Raw genomic sequence first — 20579 nt, 5'->3', positions numbered from 1 at the left:
CCATAAATTAGGAACTAAGCCAGATTTAAATGTCCACTCTGAAAACTTTAGACTCTACTGATTCCTTCAGGGAATCAACCAATTTAAAATAAGGAGGATGGGGAAGAAATAGCATTTAGTTTTGGGGTTTTGTTTTAAAACCGCAAATAGAGTAAATTTTGTAATCCTTCAAAGTTAATAATTTTTTAACACAGGAAGATATACTAAAACTGAATCCAAAACTTTGATCATTTACTAGAAACTTACTTAATTAAATGTATTATTGATTTCTTTTTCTGATGACAATTCTTTTTTTTCTACCAATAGCTTAAATTTTTGTGGGGACCTGCAGGTTCTCAGCTGTAGTGGAAATGACCCTCCTCCCAGGTCCAGGTGGGTGTATAACCTGAGCCAAATAGTGCATTTGGCATTCATTAATACAGTTTGCCAAAAAATTCAATTTTTCCCCATCCTGAGCACACGATAGGATTGCACCCCTTTTTAAATTTTTTTAAATTTAAATTCAATTAATTAACATATAATGTATTATTTGTTTCAGAGATACAGGTCTGTGATTCATTAGTCTTATATAGTACCCAGTTCTCATTACAACATATACCCTCCCCAATGTCCATCACCCCATTACCCCACCACCCCCAACGCTCCAGCAACCCTCAGTTTGGGTAAGATTAAGTAAGATCAGGAGTGTCTTACGATTTATCTCCCTCTCTGATTTCGTCTTGTTTCATTTTTTCCTTTCTTCCCCTATGATCCTTTGCCTTGTTTCTTAAATTCCACATATCAGTGAGGTCATATAATAATTGTCTTTCTCTGATTGACTTATTTTGCTTAGCATAATACCCTCTAGTTCCATCCACGTCGTTGCAAATGGCAAAATTTCATTTTTTGATGGCTGCATAATATTCCATTGTGTGTGTGTGTGTCTGTGTGTGTGTGTACACATCACATCTTCATCTGGGCTCTTTCCATAGTTTGGCTATTGTGGACATTGCTGCTATAAACATTGGGGTGCAGGTGCCCCTTTGGATCACTACATTTGTATGCTTGGGGTAAATACCTAGTAGTGCAATTGCTGGGTCTTAGGGTAGCTCTATTTTCAACTTTTTGAGGAACCTCCATACCATTTTCCAGAGTGGATTGAACTTCCTGTCCCCCCTATGGTTGAGGGGGGCCATATGACTAGCTCTGGTTAATGAATGGTGAATGTCACTTGGAGACCAAGCATTTAATTGCTCATGCAGATCTACCAAAACTTTTTCTTCTGCTACCATGACAGCAGCCAGAAAGTGGTTGCCTTTCAGCCTGAGTTCTGGAGTAAGGATAACCAAGAAGCAGCCTGCCTTTGATGGCAACACAGCATGTGTGAGATATAAAGATTGTCATCAGTCCTCGGGAATTCAGGTTTTTGTTAACATGCCATAACCTAGCCTAGCCCACCCTGTATAGTGCATCATCCTTCCGATCCCAGTGATCTGTTCAGTGATGGGTTTGTAACTGATTTAGAGTGAGAATAACTCTCAGGGCCTTTATGCATATCCATGGGACAGCTTCCCCTTTTCCACTGAACTTGGAGTTATCAAGATGTAGCTATCTTGCCAGCATGAGGAACAAGCCTGTCAGAGAATGGAATTGGCACAGAGGAAGGCAGAAAGAGAAGAGACTAAGTTCTTTCTGGTTTAAGAGGAATGTGAAGATAAATATATCCCCAGACTTTATTTACATGAACCAAATAATTCCTTTCTCCTTAAAATTTCGAGTTTGCTTTTCTGACATTTAAAATCAAAAAAATCCTTAATGATATAAAGATCAAAATTAGATTCCATTTTTTCCAGCTTTATTGAGATGTAATTGACATATTGTATAAGTTTAAGGTGTACAATGTGATGATTTAATACGTTTATATGTTGTAAAATGATTATTATAGTAAAGTTAGTTAACATATCCATCACCTCAAATTTAGACTTTAATATGATAATAGATATACCTCATCTTGAAACTAAATGATTTGGCAGCATTCTTATTTATCCCAGCTGTTCTTAACAACTCTGCAAATAAAGTCTTCCTTCTATATATGCTATTAGCAAACTTTCACATCTAGTATTGCCTAGCAATACTATTGAATAGCACTTGATCACACTCCACAGGACATTCTAATGTATTAGGAGTTCCATAAAACATAATCAACCTTTATTAAATCAATTTTTTTATTCAAGAATAATTGACCTTGCTATTTCTTGAGTTGAAGACTTTTTCCATATCAAAATTCCAGGCATTAAGGGGATTAATTGGCCCATTTAGGTTCAAGTGTTCAATTATAATTAACAGGGACATTGAAAAACATGAAAAATCCCTTTACGTCCACATGGATATACAGAACAATTTCCAGAATTTGTGACACAATTCCCATAAAATAAAGTGGCTGGGTAGACACAGCAACAGATGTCCACTCCAGACTGCCTTCCTGAGGTCTAACAGTGCCCCGACATATTTTTCCTGGATAAATGCCTTAATGCCACACAATTAAGAGAAACTCAGAAGATTTTTCCCAAGATAAAAAAAGATCTGTTCGAAGGTTCCACAAGTAGAAATAGACATTGCTGGGAACTTTTCAAGGATAGTTTCTTTTTTTTAATCCTTTTTTTTCTATAGCAGTTTTGGGCTTACAGCAAAATTGAGAGGAAGGTACAGAGATTCCCTATTTAGCTCCTACCCCCACATATGCATAGTTTCTTACATTACCAATATTCCCCATCAAAGTGGTACCTTTGTCACAATTGGTGGACCTACATTGATACATCATAATCACCCAAAATCCATAGTCTACATTAGGGTTCACTCTTTGTGTTGTGCATTCTATAGGTTCGAACAAACATAAAATGACATGTATCCATCATCGTAGTATTGTGCCGAGCATCTTCACCACCCTAAGAATCCTCTGTATTCCGCCTATTTGTCCCTCCTTCACTCCAACCTCTGGCAACCACTGATCTTTTTTCTGTCTCCATAGTTTTGCCTTTTCCAAAATGTCCTACAGTATGTATCATATGGTATGTAGCCTCTTCACATTGGCTTCTTTCACTTAGTAATATGCATTTAAGGTGACTCCATGTCTTCTTTGGCTTGATAGCTCATTTCTTTTTGGCACTGAGTAATTTTCTATTGTATGGATGTTATCTATCCATTCACCCACTGAAGGACATCTTGGTTACTGCCAAGTTCTGACAATTATGAATAAATTTTCTGTAATATCTATATGCAGGTGTTTGTGTTGACATGTTTTCAACTCCTTCGGATACATACCAAGAAATGCTTAAGATAAGAGTATGGTTAGTTTTGTAGGAAACCACAGTTTTCCAATGTAGCTGTACCATTTTGTATTCCCGCCAGCAATGCATAAGAATTCCTGCTGCTTCACATCCTCACCAATATTTAAGGTTGTCAGTGTTCTGGATTTTGGCCATCCTAATAGATATGTATTGATGTGTCATTTTTGTTTTAATTAGCATCTCAGTGATGACATAATGTGGAGCATCTTTTCAGATTCTAATTTGCCAACTATATATCTTCTTTGGTGAGGTATCTGTTAAGGTCTTGGGACCATTTTTTAATTAGGGTTTTTGTTTCTTATTGTTAAGTTTTAAGAGTTCCTTGTATATTTTGGAAAATAGTCCTTTATTAGATGTATCTTTTGAAAATATTTTCTCCCAGTCTGTGGCTCATCTTATTTTCTCGATATTGTCTTTCCCAGAGACAATTTTTAATTTTATGAAGTCCAGCATATCAGTTATTTCTATCATGGATTGTGCCTTTGATGTTGTATCTAAAAGTCATCACCATGCCCAAGGTCATCTAGGTTTTCACTTATGTTATCTTCTAGGAGTTTTATAGTTTTGCATTTTACATTTATGTCTATAATCCATTTGGGGTTAATTTTTGTGAAGAGTATAAAGTCTGTGTCTAGATTCATTTTTTGGAATGTGGACATCTACTTGTTCCAGCACTTGTTTTCTTCAGAAGACTGTCTTTACTCCTTTGTCATTGCCTTTTCTCCTTTGTCAAAGATAAGTTGACTATATATATATATTTCTGGGCTCTCTTTTCTGTTCTACTGATCTATTTGCCTATTCTTTCACCAGTACCATACTGTGTTGAGTCCTATAACTTTATAGTAAGTCTCAAAGTCAGGTAGTGCCCCTCTTCCATCTCTATTCTTCTCCTGTGTTGGCTATTCTGAGGGATCAGCTCTTTTTGGTTTCTTAAGTTAATGGTAGGTTTACCAACTTGTCTATTTTATTCTTACATAATATGACACATCTATTTCACAAATATTCTTGTATATGACTCACATGTTACATTTTAACAAGATCATCTTAAAACCAACACCATTATGCAGAAATGGCATTCTCCATGAGCAAAATTGTTTTCCCATCTAACTCTCTAAAATATTTCTTATATAATATGGAATAAGTTTTTATTTAATAAATTAATTTCACCTTTCATTACTGTCAAGAAATCTTTTCTGGTTCATAATTAAATGACACTCATCTTTTCCCAGAAATCATTCAGACATAAAGGAATGTGATGTAATAAAGACCTTTAATTCTTATTATTTAGACTATGTTTTGGCCTCAACTAGTTTTTATCTTTTTTATTTTATGAGGCATGGAGTGCTTCATTGTGTTCCTATTTCCATAGAAAATGTTCACCTATTTTCACCCTTTGATGAAAGAAGGTTAAATAAACAGCTGGTATAGGATCCCATTTTATTGTTTTATGCTCCACTGGATAGAGGAAATGCATCTACCATATCTAGCATTAATAACAACAGAGCATATTATGAAATACTAATTTAGCATTGTTAAAAAGTATTGAAGGATTACTAATACTATTTACATTTCCACAAATGCATTCATTAATTTATTTAATTCATGGAACGTTTTTTGAGCACCTACTATGTTGTACTTGTGCTTAGTGATGCTAAATGGAAAAGAGAATTTAATAATACTATAGTATGATATAGGATGTGTACAAAGAATGGGACTGACACAGAAAAAAATCAATCCCTCCTGGATATCTTAGAATGTCTTGACAGATAAGGAAAGAGTTGAGCTACCACTTATAGAATAAACCAGTGTCCTTCACCTAAACATGATAAAAAAAGGATTTTCTAGCAGACAGAGCATATACTAGGGCAAAGAAACGGAGAAGAAAAAAGATATTGGTACTTGGTTAACTGAATTGATGACAAATCGCCATCTTCCCACTATATAGAAATGCTGGACAAAATCTCTCTCTCACTCTTGCCATTTGCAACGACGTGGATGGAACTGGAGGGTATTATGTTGAGTGAAATAAGTCAAACAGAGAAAGACATGTATCATATGATCTCACTGATATGAGGAATTCTTAATCGCAGGAAACAAACTGAGGGTTGTTGGAGTGGGGGGTGGGGTGGGAGGGATGGGGTGACTGGGTGATGGACACTGGGGAGGGTGTGTGCTCTGGTAAGCGCTGTGAATTGTGCAAGACTGTTGAATCTCAGATCTGTACCTCTGAAACAAATAATGCAATATATGTTAAGAAAAAAAAAAAGAAGAAGAAGAAGAAGAAGAAGGTAGCGGGAGGGGAAGAATGAAGCAGGGGAAATCGGAGGGGTAGACGAACCATGAGAGACGATAGACTCTGAAAAACAAACTGAGGGTTCTAGAGAGGAGGGGGGTGGGAGGATGGGTTAGCCTGGTGGTGGGTATTGAGGAGGGCACATTCTGCATGGAGCACTGGGTGTTGTGCACAAACAATGAATCATGGAACACTTCATCTAAAACTAATGATGTAATGTATGGGGATTAACATAAGAATAAAAAAAAATAAAAGACGAAAAAAAAAAGAAAAAGAAAATAAAAGGAAATGGAAAACAAACAAACAAACAAAAAAATCTCTCTCTCACACAGACACACAGAGAGTAAGGTGGAGGAACTCAAAAACCAGAAAGAAAATCCCTTAGGTCTGGAAATTAACAAAATCTCAAAAAGCTAGGGGCACCTCCGTGGCTCAGTAGGTTAAGTGGCTGCCTTTGGCTCAGGTCAGGATCTCCAGGTCCTGGGTTGGAGCCCCGAGGACTCCCTGCTCAGCAGGGAGTCTGCTTCTCCCTTTTCCTTCCTCACCAGCTCGTGCTTATTCACACGTTCTCTCTCTCTCTCTCAAATAAATAAAATCTTTTTTAAAAATCTCAAAAATCTAGAATTCTCTTCTCTCCCTAGGGAACATGAGCAACTGATTCTATGGATACTCCCACCCTCATCAGTCTCCTCCAAACACACACCCTGCCCCACCAACCATGCATACACACCAGGTGTGTGGGGGCTGGAGCTTACGATATTATCAGACACATTAGATACAGCCTCTAGCTATTAGCTGGAACTAACTCAGTCATAAAACTGGGATCCCGAAAGGGCAGCATTGGCCATGAAATGAGAAACAACAAAACAACCAAACTCTCTTGGAACATTGGCTCAAGAAATCAACAAACACGCAAAGCAGCTCTGGGCAGGAGGGAAAGGGAGAAGAAAAGTTGATCTGACTAAAAATCATACTCAGTACTTGGAAATGAATTTCTAAGGATGGAACCAGCATTATAGACAATGTACTAGATTACACCATGCTAATAGATAATAGTAAACATCATGTTAATAGGTAGGTGATAGAATAATCTGAATGAAACCATAAAATGAGTATGTTTATAATGATTAAAGGGATAATGAATTAGAAAGCTTAATGAAATACAGAGCATCTTGGAAAAAAAAGATTTTTAAAATATAGCAATAGCCTTTTAGAAATGAGAATTACAATGAGAGAAATAAATATTTGAAACAACTGATTTAAAAATGGTAAAATATATGACAAATCTAAGGAAATCACCTCAAATATAGCATAGAAGGTATTAAATATTAAAGATTTATGTAAGATGAACAATAGTATAGATTATGTTTAACCCATTTATATCTATTTAATGTAACTGCTTATTTTATTTATGTCATCTTTTCTCTTTAACATCACCATGCTGTTTTCTTGTGGGTTTTTTTGTTGTTGTTGTTGTTGTTATCCTTTGCCATATAAACTTTTCCTTTCTGCTTTTTGCTTTTATGAATGAGACTGAGGGGAGACTGATGTTATTCCTTTTTACTTAATCTGTTTCTGCTGAATGGATTGTTATAGAATTATGTTTTATTTAAATGTACATTTCCATTTTCCATGTCATGCCTACGTAGGCATTAGTTTTGTTGTTGTTGTTGTTGTTGTTGTTGTTGTTGTTGTTTTTCCGTAATTGTGTCTAGTAATCAATCAGCGCTTTCTAAGTCAAGGCTTTAATCAACATCAGGAAATTAAATTCAACTATGACTTTGATTATTGCTTCTTTTATGGTTGTTTTGGTTGCTCCTTTGATGGTACCATAATTATTAGGTGACATCATTTCAAATGATTCCTTATCATACCTATGTCCCTTTTCATCTCTGCTTGTTATCTTTGTATCTCATCCCGTTGTCCTCATCTCTTTCTGGTCTATCTATCCTGATGGCTTTCTGCCTCTCAGAAGTTTTGCTTACTGGATGCTACTAAACTTCCAAAATAGATTTCCGTAATACTCTCCAGGGAACCGTGATTCTCATTATTCAAGTTACTGTGAAACGTCAGGACGATGTTCTCCTTCTTTATTTCTATAGTTTGTTTTTTGGTGGTTTTGTTCTGTTTTTGAAATCTTTTTGATTGGTATTAAGTTTTTTTTTTTTCCTTAAGAAACCATGTAGGACTTTTTTCCTTAATCTTGAATGAATATTCATCCACCTACATCCGGTTTGGTAGCCACTTGAATCTCTTTCTTATATCTGGAGAACAGATCCATGTGCATAATTTAGAAATCAATTTTCAGTGTTTAATCATTTTTACTGAGTATCATTTATCTGGATTACCATGTGTAATCTTCTCCTACCTGGGATAACTGGATTTTAAATGTTTTGAATCAATTAAGTGTATGAAAATGTGCCACCCTCAGCATGATTTCTACCAGGGCTCTTATTGTCTCTCTTCTTATCCCTATACTTAAGGGAATTTCATTTTTGACAATGAAAAATGCTGTCTTTTCTCTCTGCATTCCACTCTGTCATTTCTGAGGGATATGGAATTAGAGCAAAACAGGGGCAAAGGAACACTGATGTAATCGGTTCCAAAAATGAAATCTGTGTATTACAGAGATAAATTTATATTTCTCAGACTATGGGACTTGACAGTCAGGAACAGACAAGTTCTTTTTCTATCATCTTTCTTGCAAACGGAGCTGCTTTGTTTTATGATGGAAAGTACATATCAGTCACAAATTATTTTTATTAATCTTTTTCCGTCTGTCCTCTAAATACAGTAGAAATACTTACCAGATTCTAGCAACAGGACTGGTAAAAATCCATTTTAAGGATTAAGTTCTTGTCTTTAAAAAAATATATATGTACTTCAGGGAATATCTAAAAGAGAATGTCTTAATCTATTATACTGGTACTTTTTAATAGTTTAAAACCAGATATTTCTGGTTTTAAATCTTACTTTACCATGATACACAGGAATGTGGATTAACTAAACTACCACTAATATATATATATATATATCTCCCAAGTAGCAAAATAAGTGGATCACATATGTATTTTTATGTTCTCTCTCACTTATCTAACACGAGGGAAAGTTTAATTTCTTCTCCCAGCCATAACCTAATATTCTACTACTGCCAGCTTCCTAAATTACAAACATGGTGGGAAAAGACAAATAATCCACTTCTTAATTTCCAGCCTTGCAGCCCTCAAACTAAATAAATGATGGCTACACAGAGTCATGAGTAGATCTAGAGATATGTGGGTGCATCCAAAATTGCACCACTTGGTAGATGTAGATACTTGGACAAGTTTTTAATCTCATTGAGTTTCATTCTTCCCTCTAATAAAATGAAAATAAGACAGTGGGGAGATTGGATAACAGGATATACACATCATCAAGTCAGAGATATTAGGGTTTAACTCACCGGTTGAGGTAGAAAGGTATGATCCTGTTTGTTGTGGCACCATCTGTTCTTTTATGATCTATCTCAGATCCAAGAGTCTTTTCATCAGGGTGTGGAGAATAAGGTAGGAATACAGTGACTGGCTTTTGGAAAGGACGTGTTGATGGGTGCTTAACATGGATCAGAGGGCTTGTGGATACTACCAGGTAGGAAGTATCTTGCCGTGTTTTCAAATATGTCACCAAAGATGGGTCAACTGGTTGGACCTAAACAAGGAAAAAATACATATATTCATATATTTTAATAACGTGCAAAGTATCAGTACATTTCTAAGCCAATTTTCTGAAAATTTGATAGAGCCTAATTTTATACATTTCTTTATGCATTGTTGACGAGAATCAACACTGCATTCATTTATAAAAAACACATCATTTGGTCCCCTTTTTACAAAGTCTGTCTGAAATCTAGGTTCCTGTCCTATGTTATAAATAACTGAGAAACACTCTTAATTGTAGGCAACAAAATGACCTAGAAAACAAAATAGACATTTTACATAATTTCTAATTAGAACTGTTGTTAGATCAAGTGATCTTCAGAAGCTAGAAAAACAAGACTATATTTATTTGTTTCCTCTCACATAAGAGTGGCTAATAAAAATAGCTAGCATGATTCTAAACTTCCAAGTTTATGGAAAATATCTATGAATTAATTGCTCATAGTATGTTTTTTTCCCTACTTTTTCTTTTTTGCTAGCCACTTACAATAACTGGGAGAAACAGGAGAGCATGGGGGACAGTCAAGGCTGCAAGGACAGGAAATACTGAGAAAGTGTATCTTCTAAAAGGTGCAGTGATGCTCCAATATATCATGTGTATATCTTGCAAATAGTGTTTTTATATATTAAATCCTCATTCCAAAAAAGGGCTGTTTTATGATTAAGTATAATGAAATTGTCACAATTATAAATATTTTAATTGATTAGCCTCCTGTTTGCCATCCTTCAGATGCAAATCTTGACTCATATGAATGTCCCAATGTCTGGCTTCAGTTTTATCATAGATACTTAACATGTTTTTGTCAGTAAATATCATTAAGAAACACACACACACACACAAAAGTAGCTAAGAAAGCTTTCAAATAAAGCAGGGATTTATTTTGGAATGAGATTCACTATGCTCTAAATCATCACTTTATCACTGATACCACTGTATGTTAGGTCATTAAAAGTATAAGAAAAGAATTTGTTTACTGGTATATTAAATAGTTGTACCTTCTTTATCCTTTCCGGACCGTGTTTGCTGACCCACAAAAGCTATGAGAAGAAACTCAGCAGTTTTTAATATTTACCTTTAATTGTACCAGCACTGGGGAGCCGAAAACCCCTGGAGGGTAATTTAAGGACACTCAGGAACCCATGCCTGGCTTAAGAGTAAGGCCTTTCTTTGTTACTATGAAGGACTCTTTCTTTAAACAAGACACAACAGAGAAGACACCCAGCTTGTACACTTTGACTTCAGCCCAGGTCCCCTGTATGGATTGAGGACATGAAAGGACATTAACACAGCAGGGTTCTGGGTGCATCTGCTGTATATACTCTATCTGCTCTCCCTGTACTCTCCCACATTTGGGAAAGATTTCATTAACTCCAAAGGGATGCTCAGGTAGATATTAGTTTCTCAAACTTGAACTACATGATAGAAAAGAGAGAAATAAATATATTTTTAAATTTAAATTAAGTTCCTCCACAATCACATTTAGTGTTTTCACAAATATTAACTATTTTTGGAATCCTATCTTCCTTTACCAGAATAAACTTTAGTATCGGCCTTTATCCAGAAAATTCAACACTGTTTTAGGGAATTCCAAATGTCATCATTTGGGTAGTTTATGCAAAAGCTAGAGCACCTGTTCTGTCAGCAGATTCTTCCTTCTGACAACTCACAATCTCTTAGTAAAGTCATTTTCTCTATTTCTCTCCTTCATGCAGTGGGAGCAAATGACTGAAAAGAAACATTTGTGTTTCATTTTTATATAGTGACATTTAAATTTGTAATGCCTATATGCAGGCATGTATTCAAGCTTTTTAATCACACAAAAAAGGAGCTGAGTACATAAATGAAAACAAAATTATCTACTCGTATACTCACCAAAGCTTAAAATGAAGAGGAAGACTTAAAAGTCATTTGATCTATTCATGTCTCCCCAAACACCAGCCTGGCTCCGCCCCAGCGTGAGTGGATAATCAAACAGACACACACACAAACATTTCGGGGACAATCACAATAGAGAATAATCTGTCATTTGAAAACTGACTAAGGAAGACATTTCACAATATCACTTCATGAATCCGTCATTGGGAAAATTCAGGGCGTGACAAATGTAGTTAATTGGCTGAAGGGAAAATGGTGAGAGGTAAGAAAAAAAGTTTCCCTGGAACTGATTAGGGATAACTACTATTAGAAAACTATAAAAAGTATATGCTTTTATATTTTCCAGTAGACAATGGTCCTCTTACTTTGTTGTCCTTTTTGCTCTGATGATCCATTTATGAAACATCTTGCTGCCCATTTTCTGAAAGTCACTTGCACTATCAGCAGTTTTCACGTTTATAATGACAGTCACACAGACTGATCAAGATTAAAAAGCCACAGTCAAGGCAATGTGGATGGGACTATTATACATACAGGCTTCCTAGACCAAATATAAAATATGCTAGTGACATGAACTGGAATAAATAATTATTACAGGCTTAGCTTTCATATTCTACTGTATAACCTTGTTTGTAACTCAGAAAAGACACAAATTAGAAAAAGAAGAGATGTATTATAAAGAATTTCTTATTTAGTGGAATTTTAAAATATTTATTCCTTGCCCTTCTCTTCAAATAATGACAACTTACATAAAGCTAAAAGACAAATATTCTGTTTAAAAATAAATTCAATGGCCCACAGAAGAATCTTTAACCTTAGCTCCCATCAACTCTATGCTAAGTTTAATAACTGCTATAACCTGTCTTCAAAACATATGAATTTGTGACCATAGCGAAACTCAGAGTTACTACAATAAAGTCCACTACTAACACGTGTTTATAGGCTTCCTTTTATCTTTGTAAGTGCAATTTATTCATTTAATCCTTATGACCCTATCAGGTGGACACTATTATTGTATTCATTTTTCAGATAAAGAAATTGAGTCATGGCCAGGTTACATAGTTTACCCACACTAACATAGCACGGAAGTATAGGAACCAGATTTCAAACCCAGCTAATCTTCCCCCACAACCCACATCCTAACTACCACATATACTGTCTTCTGTGTATGAGCAGAACATAATTTATAGACTAAAAAACTATCTCAAGGCGTGCACACACACACAGTTGTTCAACTTTTTTTACATATTTTCCCAACTCACGAATGATAAAAAATAAATCTAGTATTATCTGGGGATCTCAACATTCTTAAATTTAGACAGAGGTCCATCACATTTAAATGCTAGTCTATTGCTAGTCTAAGGCATGAAGCTAATTAAGCCATGATTTTGATTTTTTTTTTTCCCCAGGTGAAAATACAACATTTGCTGGGTCCTAGACCCAAGTTCTTCTTTCCTAAGTTTGGCCAATAATTTCTGCTCTTTGACCATGAAGATCAAAAGATAGCAAAATATTCGTGAATTTACTGGCATTAATCTAATTAACCCTTCCATTTGTTACCAATGGAGCAATTATATCTCTACACAGTCTGGTAGTCTGAGTAATATTTAGTAGAGGAGTCAAACAGCAAATGTAGATGTAGCCAAGGCTTTACCAACCTTATAACTTCCTCTCATTCCTTCCAGTGAATTTGGGGTTAGGTAACTTGATTGAAGGTTTATGTCAGACACTTTCACCATGATGTTTCTGTAATTTCACCTGTAATGTGCAGTAAATGGAATTGCAATGCATATTAGAAATGGAATTTTTTTTTCCATGTCTGAGACTCAACAGTGATGACATTACTGACCAACTCTTCACTATCACTCACTATTAAAGAACTCATGCTATTAATTACCTGGCATTGTAGATGTTGTAGAAAATATGATGGTGCTGTAATATAACAAGACACCTGGGGGCTGGTATCACTCAGCATATCAAAATACCTGAAGGAAAAAAAATACATCATTTTTCCAATTATTTGATTTATGTACTATATGGCTAAATGCAAAAAAGAGGGAAGCAAACCATAAGAGAGTCTTAACTATGGAGAACAAACTGAGGGTTAACGGAGGGAGGTGAGCGGGGGATTGGCTAAATGGGTGATGGGTGTTAAGGAGTGCACTTGTTGTGATGAGTACTGAGTGTTGTAGGTAAGTGATGAGTCACTAAATTCTAGTCCTGAAACCAACATCACACTATATGTTAACTAGAATTTAAATAAAAAATTTGAAAAAAATAAATAAACTATAAAACAAATATAAATAAATAAATAAATAAATAAGCACGAGCTCTAGAGCCACATTGTCTTACTGTGAATCCCAACTCTTTCACTTACTAACTCTGTAACCTTTTAGCAAGATATTCAACCTCTCTGTGCCTCAGTTTATTCAACTGCAAAATTATAATAAAATAATACCTATCTCATAAGAAGGCTGTGAGAATTAAATAAACTAGTATATGTTAAGTTATTAAAAATCTATGCTTGGCACATAGTAGGTATTATATGTATGAGTTATTATTACTATTTTTACTATTGACATTACTATTATTATTTAGGTGGTGATTTCTCAGTTTTGTTCACGTTACAAAATGAATCTGAAGATTGCTAATGCTTCTTGATAAACCAAGTACTAATAGCTGAATCATTTACTAAATTTTGAGGAAAGGAGATAAATACATATCTGGTATTGGAATTATCCAAACACATTATATCGAATGATGTTTATTATGTTTTTTAGAAAACCTGAGAAAGGTACAAAAGTACTGTGAATTTAGGATTAGTCATGATAATTAGAAGCAAAATATTTACAGTCCTCAAAGAATCAATACAAAAGCTTATTTTGACCACTTGTTGTACTCTTGCTTTTTATAACCATCACCTTTGCCGAAGCTTTTAGTGTCTTAAACATTTGCATTCAAATTTGAGATCAGTCATTATTTGTTTGACTTTAAACATCAATAATTATTATTAAAATAACCAATATTTTAGCTCTCTCTATGGACTAGATTTTAGGTTACACATTGTTTCATTTTTTTTTAAATTGTTATCTTTCAGTAATCTCTATATACAACATGGGGCTCGACCTCGCAACCCTTAGATCAAGGGTCGCATGTTCTACTGACTGAGCCAGCCAAGTGCCCCCACACTGTTTCATTTAATCCTCACTAGGGAGTCAGGCAGGTACTACTGTCATCACCTTTTACAGATAAAGAAACTGAGGCTTGGGCGCCTGGGTGGCTCAGTTGGTTAAGCGACTGCCTTCGGCTCAGGTCATGATCCTGGAGTCCCTGGATCGAGTCCCGCATCGGGCTCCCTGCTCAGCAGGGAGTCTGCTTCTCCCTCTGACCCTCCTCCCTCTCATGCTCTCTGTCTCTCATTCTCTCTCTCTCAAATAAATAAATAAAATCTTTGAAAAAAAAAAAAGAAAGAAACTGAGGCTTAGAAAATGTCACTTGTTGAAAATCACACCGATGGTAAGTATACAGAATCAATAATTGAATCCGTCTATATTTAGCACAAAAGCCCAAACTCTGACATAATATCCTCAAATCATTCCAAAGCACTGGATTCTTTATCCATTACAAACTGAAAATAATACCTAATCCACAATAGTATGAAGATGGAATGAGATAAAATATTTAAACTTCTTATAATAGAGGGTTAGCATAAATTGCATGCCCAATAAATTAGATCTCTACCTTAAGATTACCAGCTTGAGTTCCTCCTCTTCTTTCTACTTCTTATTTCTTATCAGTGAAATGGCTGAAATATTGGCAATGTCAAAGATAAATGAGAGGATCAATATAAAATAGAGCATTAATACCCAGTTCTAGGATAATCAGGTTTTAACTATTTTTCAATTCTTAGTAAACTGAATTTTATAATGCCCTTTAACATAGATATCTAAAAAATAATGTTGAAATTGCAGAGAAATTTAGATTTATAATTTATTTAGATTTATAATTTATTTAGATTTATAATTTATTTAGATTTATAATTCTGAACCTGTAAAGTTGGAAGGAAAATTACCCAGTACATTGGTTTGTTTGCATATTCTCTGATGACGGTACTTCAGAAAATGAAAAACAATTTCTGAATGGTTTAATAGAGAATACAGTGACCCAGCCTTGTATAACTTCAAAAATGATTTTCTTCTGTGGCTTGAAAACTATCTGCATACGCTCTTCTTTTTTTTTTTTTTTTTTTTTAAGATTTTATTTATCTGACAGAGAGAGAGACAGCGAGAGCAGGAACACAAGCAGGGAGAGTGGGAGAGGGAGAAGCAGGCTTCCCGCCGAGCAGGGCGCCCGATGTGGGACTCCATCCCAGGAGCCTGGGATCATGACCTGAGCCGAAGGCAAACGCTTAGCGACCGAGCCACCCAGGCGCCTGCATACGCTCTCCTAAAAGACTGATGGGTGAAGTGAGGAAAGAGACCTGTAAATGCTTCTGTTTCCTCTAGCCTTAGTCAAATAGATCTAGTCCAGCAGGTGAAGTAATCAGATTGGTTTATGTTTCTCGTTTCCCTTTGAGTCTATACACACTAGGACAACAACACTGGAAGAGATAGGTTTCTTACAGAAAGCTATCCAGGAAGGAATCACAACAGATTCCCAGTGAGGTTTTGTTTATGACACACATATTTTAAGGGACCTGATGGTTTCTAGCCTGAAGGATTGAAAGGAGTAGTCATCTTTATAAATATGCAAACCAAGCACAATTGGTTTGTACGCTACAAAGAGGAAATCACCAACCAGGGAACACCTAAGGGTGGTGTTAGAGGGAGTGGTTCAGCAGTGACTCACTAGTTGATGCTTTGAGTCATTTCTGAATGTGAGAATATGAAGTGTTAATGTTTTTCTCAAGTGAAATGGGCAACTACATATTAACTAACTTAATAGTTGTTTTGCAGGGGAAGTAATTCTTTAAAACTATGGGGTTTGTCAAGCATTGAATGTACTTCCATGACATCTATAAAACTCATTAGATTCTCAGCCCTATAGGGACCTCACAGCTAACCTAACTCAACCTCTTCATTTTATTGATGAGAGAACTAAGGTCAAAATAGCAAAATGAGTTGCTTGAGATTGAAGACGCCGTTGTGGTGTTGTCCTGGAAATGGTATTATACACCTGAAAAGAGCATTATATGTCATGGCAGAGAGGGGTTAAGTGAAGTTTGGAAGCACGTGGGAAGTAGAGAAAGTGAGGGTTGTTGAGAGTGAAATCAATTACAAACTCACATTTAGCTCAGTGTGAACATCTGCCAAGTACTGTGGTGCTAGGCCCTTTACGTGACTTTCTCATTTGACCTTACCAAATAATCCCAGGAAGTATATATTATTTCTACAAAGAAGAAAATAGGACTAAGAAATGAAGCAAGTTGCCCAGGATCACAAAACTAGTATGTAAAAAAACAGGGGATAAAATTTAAGTCTGTCTGATTCCCAAAGCAATGATTTTTTTCATTATGCCCGATTGTCTTCTAAGGGTGTGATCTTTGCAGGAAAACTATGGCTGTGAATATTTTATTTTATTTGGACAAATAGGGATTATTATCCCCTGTATAAGGGAGATAATTTATGAAGTGTATCTGTCAATTTCAACATTTTTTTTTTTAAAGTCAGGGGCTCCTTGAGAATCTGGGAAAAGCTTTGGACAATCTCCAAGGAGATAAAATATACACACAATTTTAATAACTGCCTAAAGCTTACCCATGCCACCTAGAGTCTACAGACACAGGTTAAGAATTTATGATAATTTATAAATAAAATAAATGTGAGAATTTATTTGAGGATATCGCTAAAATAAATGAGGCTAGAAAATGCTTTTCCAGAATTTGAACTCTCCGCAGCTTCCTAGTTTTTCTTATTATAATTGAAAGAGTAGTGATTAAGAAGAGTGTTCATGTTCTGGACAATTGTTCATTTAAACTACTTTCTTCTATAGTGGATTCCTCTTCCTTTAAAGAAACATTTAATGTTTGTTTCCTAAAATTATTAAAAAAAATATTAGTAATAGCAGTCATATAATTTTACTGGGAATAATTTAAACTGAATTATTGATTTACAATATCTTCTAGAGATCTGAAATGGAAATATAAAATCCTCATCATATATGTATACTATGTATAAGAATGACGGAAACACACGTATCAACAGCAGGAATATACAAGCACCTCTCACATCACATTTACTTACTCCTACTCCATTATGTTATTCTTTTGCTTTAGACTCTCTGAATCATTGGAAAGAAGATTATTCAGATTCTTGCTGGAGATATCACATGTTATTGAGGATGTGGTAATCTCTTTGGCTTTCTGAGGTCTCTTGAATTTCTCTTTCTGTTGTCTGGATTATGTCATGCATCTCTTTCTTGTTGCCATTTGTGTTCTCAACAGTCATGTGTTCTGTTTGTTTATCATCTTCATTTTCAGCATTATCTGGGAACGTTTTGTTCTGCGACTCCCCTTGCTCTCTTACATCTCCATTCAATAAGGTATTGTTTTTTCCCCCACTAATTCTGAACTCATATGTGCTTTATTTTTTTTTAACTGGACCTGGTTTGTATAAGGACTTTCCTCTCCATTTGTGGGAGAAACAGTAGCTGTTTCTATGACATTTTGTTCCCCTCTTGCAGCAATGCCTGCGGCTTTGATATCGTGAATGGTGGACATTGTCCGCCGTGGGGTACATTCATCATGCGTGCTGCATAAATTACACATCTCCTTTTCTTCTTTCTTTAGAAGTGTAGCAGTGCTCCCCAAATATTCATTTATTTTCATGAGGCAGTCTATGAAAGTAGAAATTTCTGTACACACACAGATACATAAAAAGAACAAAATACAAAACTGAATCAAATTATATTTCTCCACTTACATCTCATTAGGTATGGCAAGATAAACTTAGAAACCTACCAAGACCCTTACAGGCATTTAAGCCTTTCTCCCTGCTGAAGGAGAAGTCATTTGCACAACTGTCACTCTTTTAATACATTTAGGAATTGGGGACAAATTGCTTCTTACTGTAGTGGCAAAGAATAAATCTAATCCCTCCTGCTCATTAAAAATGCTTTGAATATTTGAAGGCAGACATCATGATCCCCCGATGCCCAGAAAACTCTTCAATTGAAGTCAACATCTCCCTCAATAATTCCATGATGATTTAGTATGATTTTGAGAATTGTTCCTTCTCCTTTGAATGTACTATATCATTTGTCAATGATCCACCTATAATTATTTGCCTAAAATTTAGCAAAACACTTCAGATGAGACTTGGGTAGCCGGCATACCATAGCTACATTATTCCTACTGGTGCAGGTGCTGTATTTTTTAGGTGCTTTGTTGGCTGCTATGAGAATTAAGTTAGGTTTACACTTCTGCTGAGCTTGTGATCATTTACAATTTTCAAGTTAGCCTTCCAAAAAATAGTTCTAATTGTACAGGTTCTGATTCTCTGATTAGAATGTGCCCTGGCTACTCAAAGGCTGTTAAACCAAGTCAAGCCTCTTCACTCTGGTGGTCTATAGCCCCCCCCCCATGATCTGATCTGTTATAATCTCTCCTCACCCCATCCCCATGTCCTACTATTCTCCTCTTTGTCCATCCTTCCTCTGAGCTTACAGCTCACAGCTGAGGTTATCTGATCACTTCTTGCAGGCTTAGCAACTCTCCAATCTTTAGAATTCAATTCTGAACTAAGGAATATGTAATTTGTAGCCCCATAGGTCAGCATTTTAAGAATCATCATTAAATTATCCTTTTACGAGGCTGGGTTTATCTTTGGGCTCCAATTCTGACAGCTTGTGTTTTTGTCTTGTACCTAAGACTGCCTTTATTTTGATCTCCTCTTCTGGAAACAGTGTCCTTACCATTTTCCGTGAATAGGTATTTGTCTCAATATGTTGCCTAGGACCATATTCAATTCTCTCCAGAGACTAGAGTCCTGGCTATAATCTCCAGCTGCTATTGTCTGGGTCATGCTGCCTTTGCGCAGATTTCCCTGATGCCTACCAACTGCCCGCTAATAATTTCTTAACATTATCCCCTGGATTCGTGATTGATGAGAACTGCCCACTTGCCTTGACACTATATAATTTAGAGTTGGATTTCATGATACCACTCATCTTATCTAGAGTAACTGCTATTGTCTGAGATCATATTCATCAGATACAATGTTCTTCCTGCCATACTTCTCAGCATCCATAATTGGGGCTATTCCCAAGAATCTGCTCCCCTCTTAGTGTGTGTGGGAGGGGGGTCCAATTCTATAGCCCAGCCCAGCCCAGTCTTTCTAGAGTTTTTGCAATAATGGGTTCAAGCTCAAATAATTCTATACATAGAATATCATATTCCAATATAGAAAAACTGCTTGTTCTACCTCAGACCAGGGATATTTTCCTACCTTTAATCTTGGATCCTACTAATAATACCCTTGCCTGGAATGCACTTTCAAGATTCCTAATTTCCAGCTGCATAAATCCAATTCATTCCTTAAGCTTTGGTTTAAATACAGCATTTGATCTAGCAAAATTCCCTATTTCCCACTCTAAAAGTGGAATCTTGCCTGCTTGTGAAGTCTTAATGCCCTTCCTTTCTATGTCTTTAATGGAACTCGCCTTAATGTCCCTTGCATTACTGTGCATTTGTCTTACCTTATTTCTCGTAATATATTGTTAGTCCCTTGTGGACAAGGCTCTGTCTTAGCCTTCTTTGCCTGCCCCTTCGTACATCTCAAGGTGACAGTCCAACCAACATTTCCCAGAGAAAGAATAAATAGAAGAAATCTCTACCTGCCAGCACAGTGCCTGCAGTAGGCTCCAACAGCTGGTGAAGGGCCCCACTGAGGTCTTGACCCAGAAAGACCACTGTGACCATGCAAGTCGCACCACCAGACCCTTCACAAGGGTCATCACCCAGGAGGGCCGGCCTTAGCACCAGGTTTGTCTCCATATCTGCTTCGGTATTTGGCCGAGTTTACCTGAGCCCATGTCCTCTGAATCCATTTATGCTCCAGGAGTGGAATGCTTCTTTTCGGCCAGCAAAGCCGAAAGGTTTAGCAAATTCAAACTTGGCGATGGCACTTTGCTTAAAATCGAGGAGATGATCCAAGTGAGGCGGCCAAGCACTTTCTCACAATATAATAGTTCATTCAGCTTCTTGTTGACCAGTGAAAAGTTACTAGGTGACCAAGGAGGGGCGTTCCCACACCCTGGGTGCCATTGTGTACAGAATAGATTAATCACAGGGATAGAACTAGCTCACACCATCCCACTCACCATGTGTAAGTTTTACACATTTAATACGTGTATGGGAAGCCCCGTAAGCCTCTCAAGTTTTGAGAAAACAA

The 20579-nt window shown here is 36.1% G+C and overlaps 1 protein-coding gene across 1 annotated transcript in view; it reads right to left on the bottom strand.

Annotated features, from left to right (window-relative positions):
• DTHD1 (death domain containing 1) overlaps positions 1-20235 on the bottom strand; it is a 62494-nt gene extending 42259 nt beyond the window's left edge. Inside the window, 9 exon segments of the mRNA XM_064582011.1 lie at positions 9062-9306; positions 10388-10567; positions 12849-13015; positions 13018-13175; positions 17433-17546; positions 17548-17746; positions 17749-18042; positions 20023-20169; positions 20172-20235. Of these exon segments, the coding sequence (XP_064438081.1) occupies positions 9062-9306; positions 10388-10567; positions 12849-13015; positions 13018-13175; positions 17433-17546; positions 17548-17746; positions 17749-18042; positions 20023-20169; positions 20172-20235 (1568 nt within the window).
• Positions 20236-20579: the final 344 nt, after the last annotated feature.

This window comes from Mirounga angustirostris, unplaced genomic scaffold, assembly GCF_029215605.1.
Source record: "Mirounga angustirostris isolate CCGP_5_RB_7025 unplaced genomic scaffold, mMirAng1.0.hap1 SCAF_2, whole genome shotgun sequence".
Lineage (NCBI taxonomy): Eukaryota > Metazoa > Chordata > Mammalia > Carnivora > Phocidae > Mirounga > Mirounga angustirostris.
This window is presented reverse-complemented; position numbering and strand designations above follow the sequence as displayed.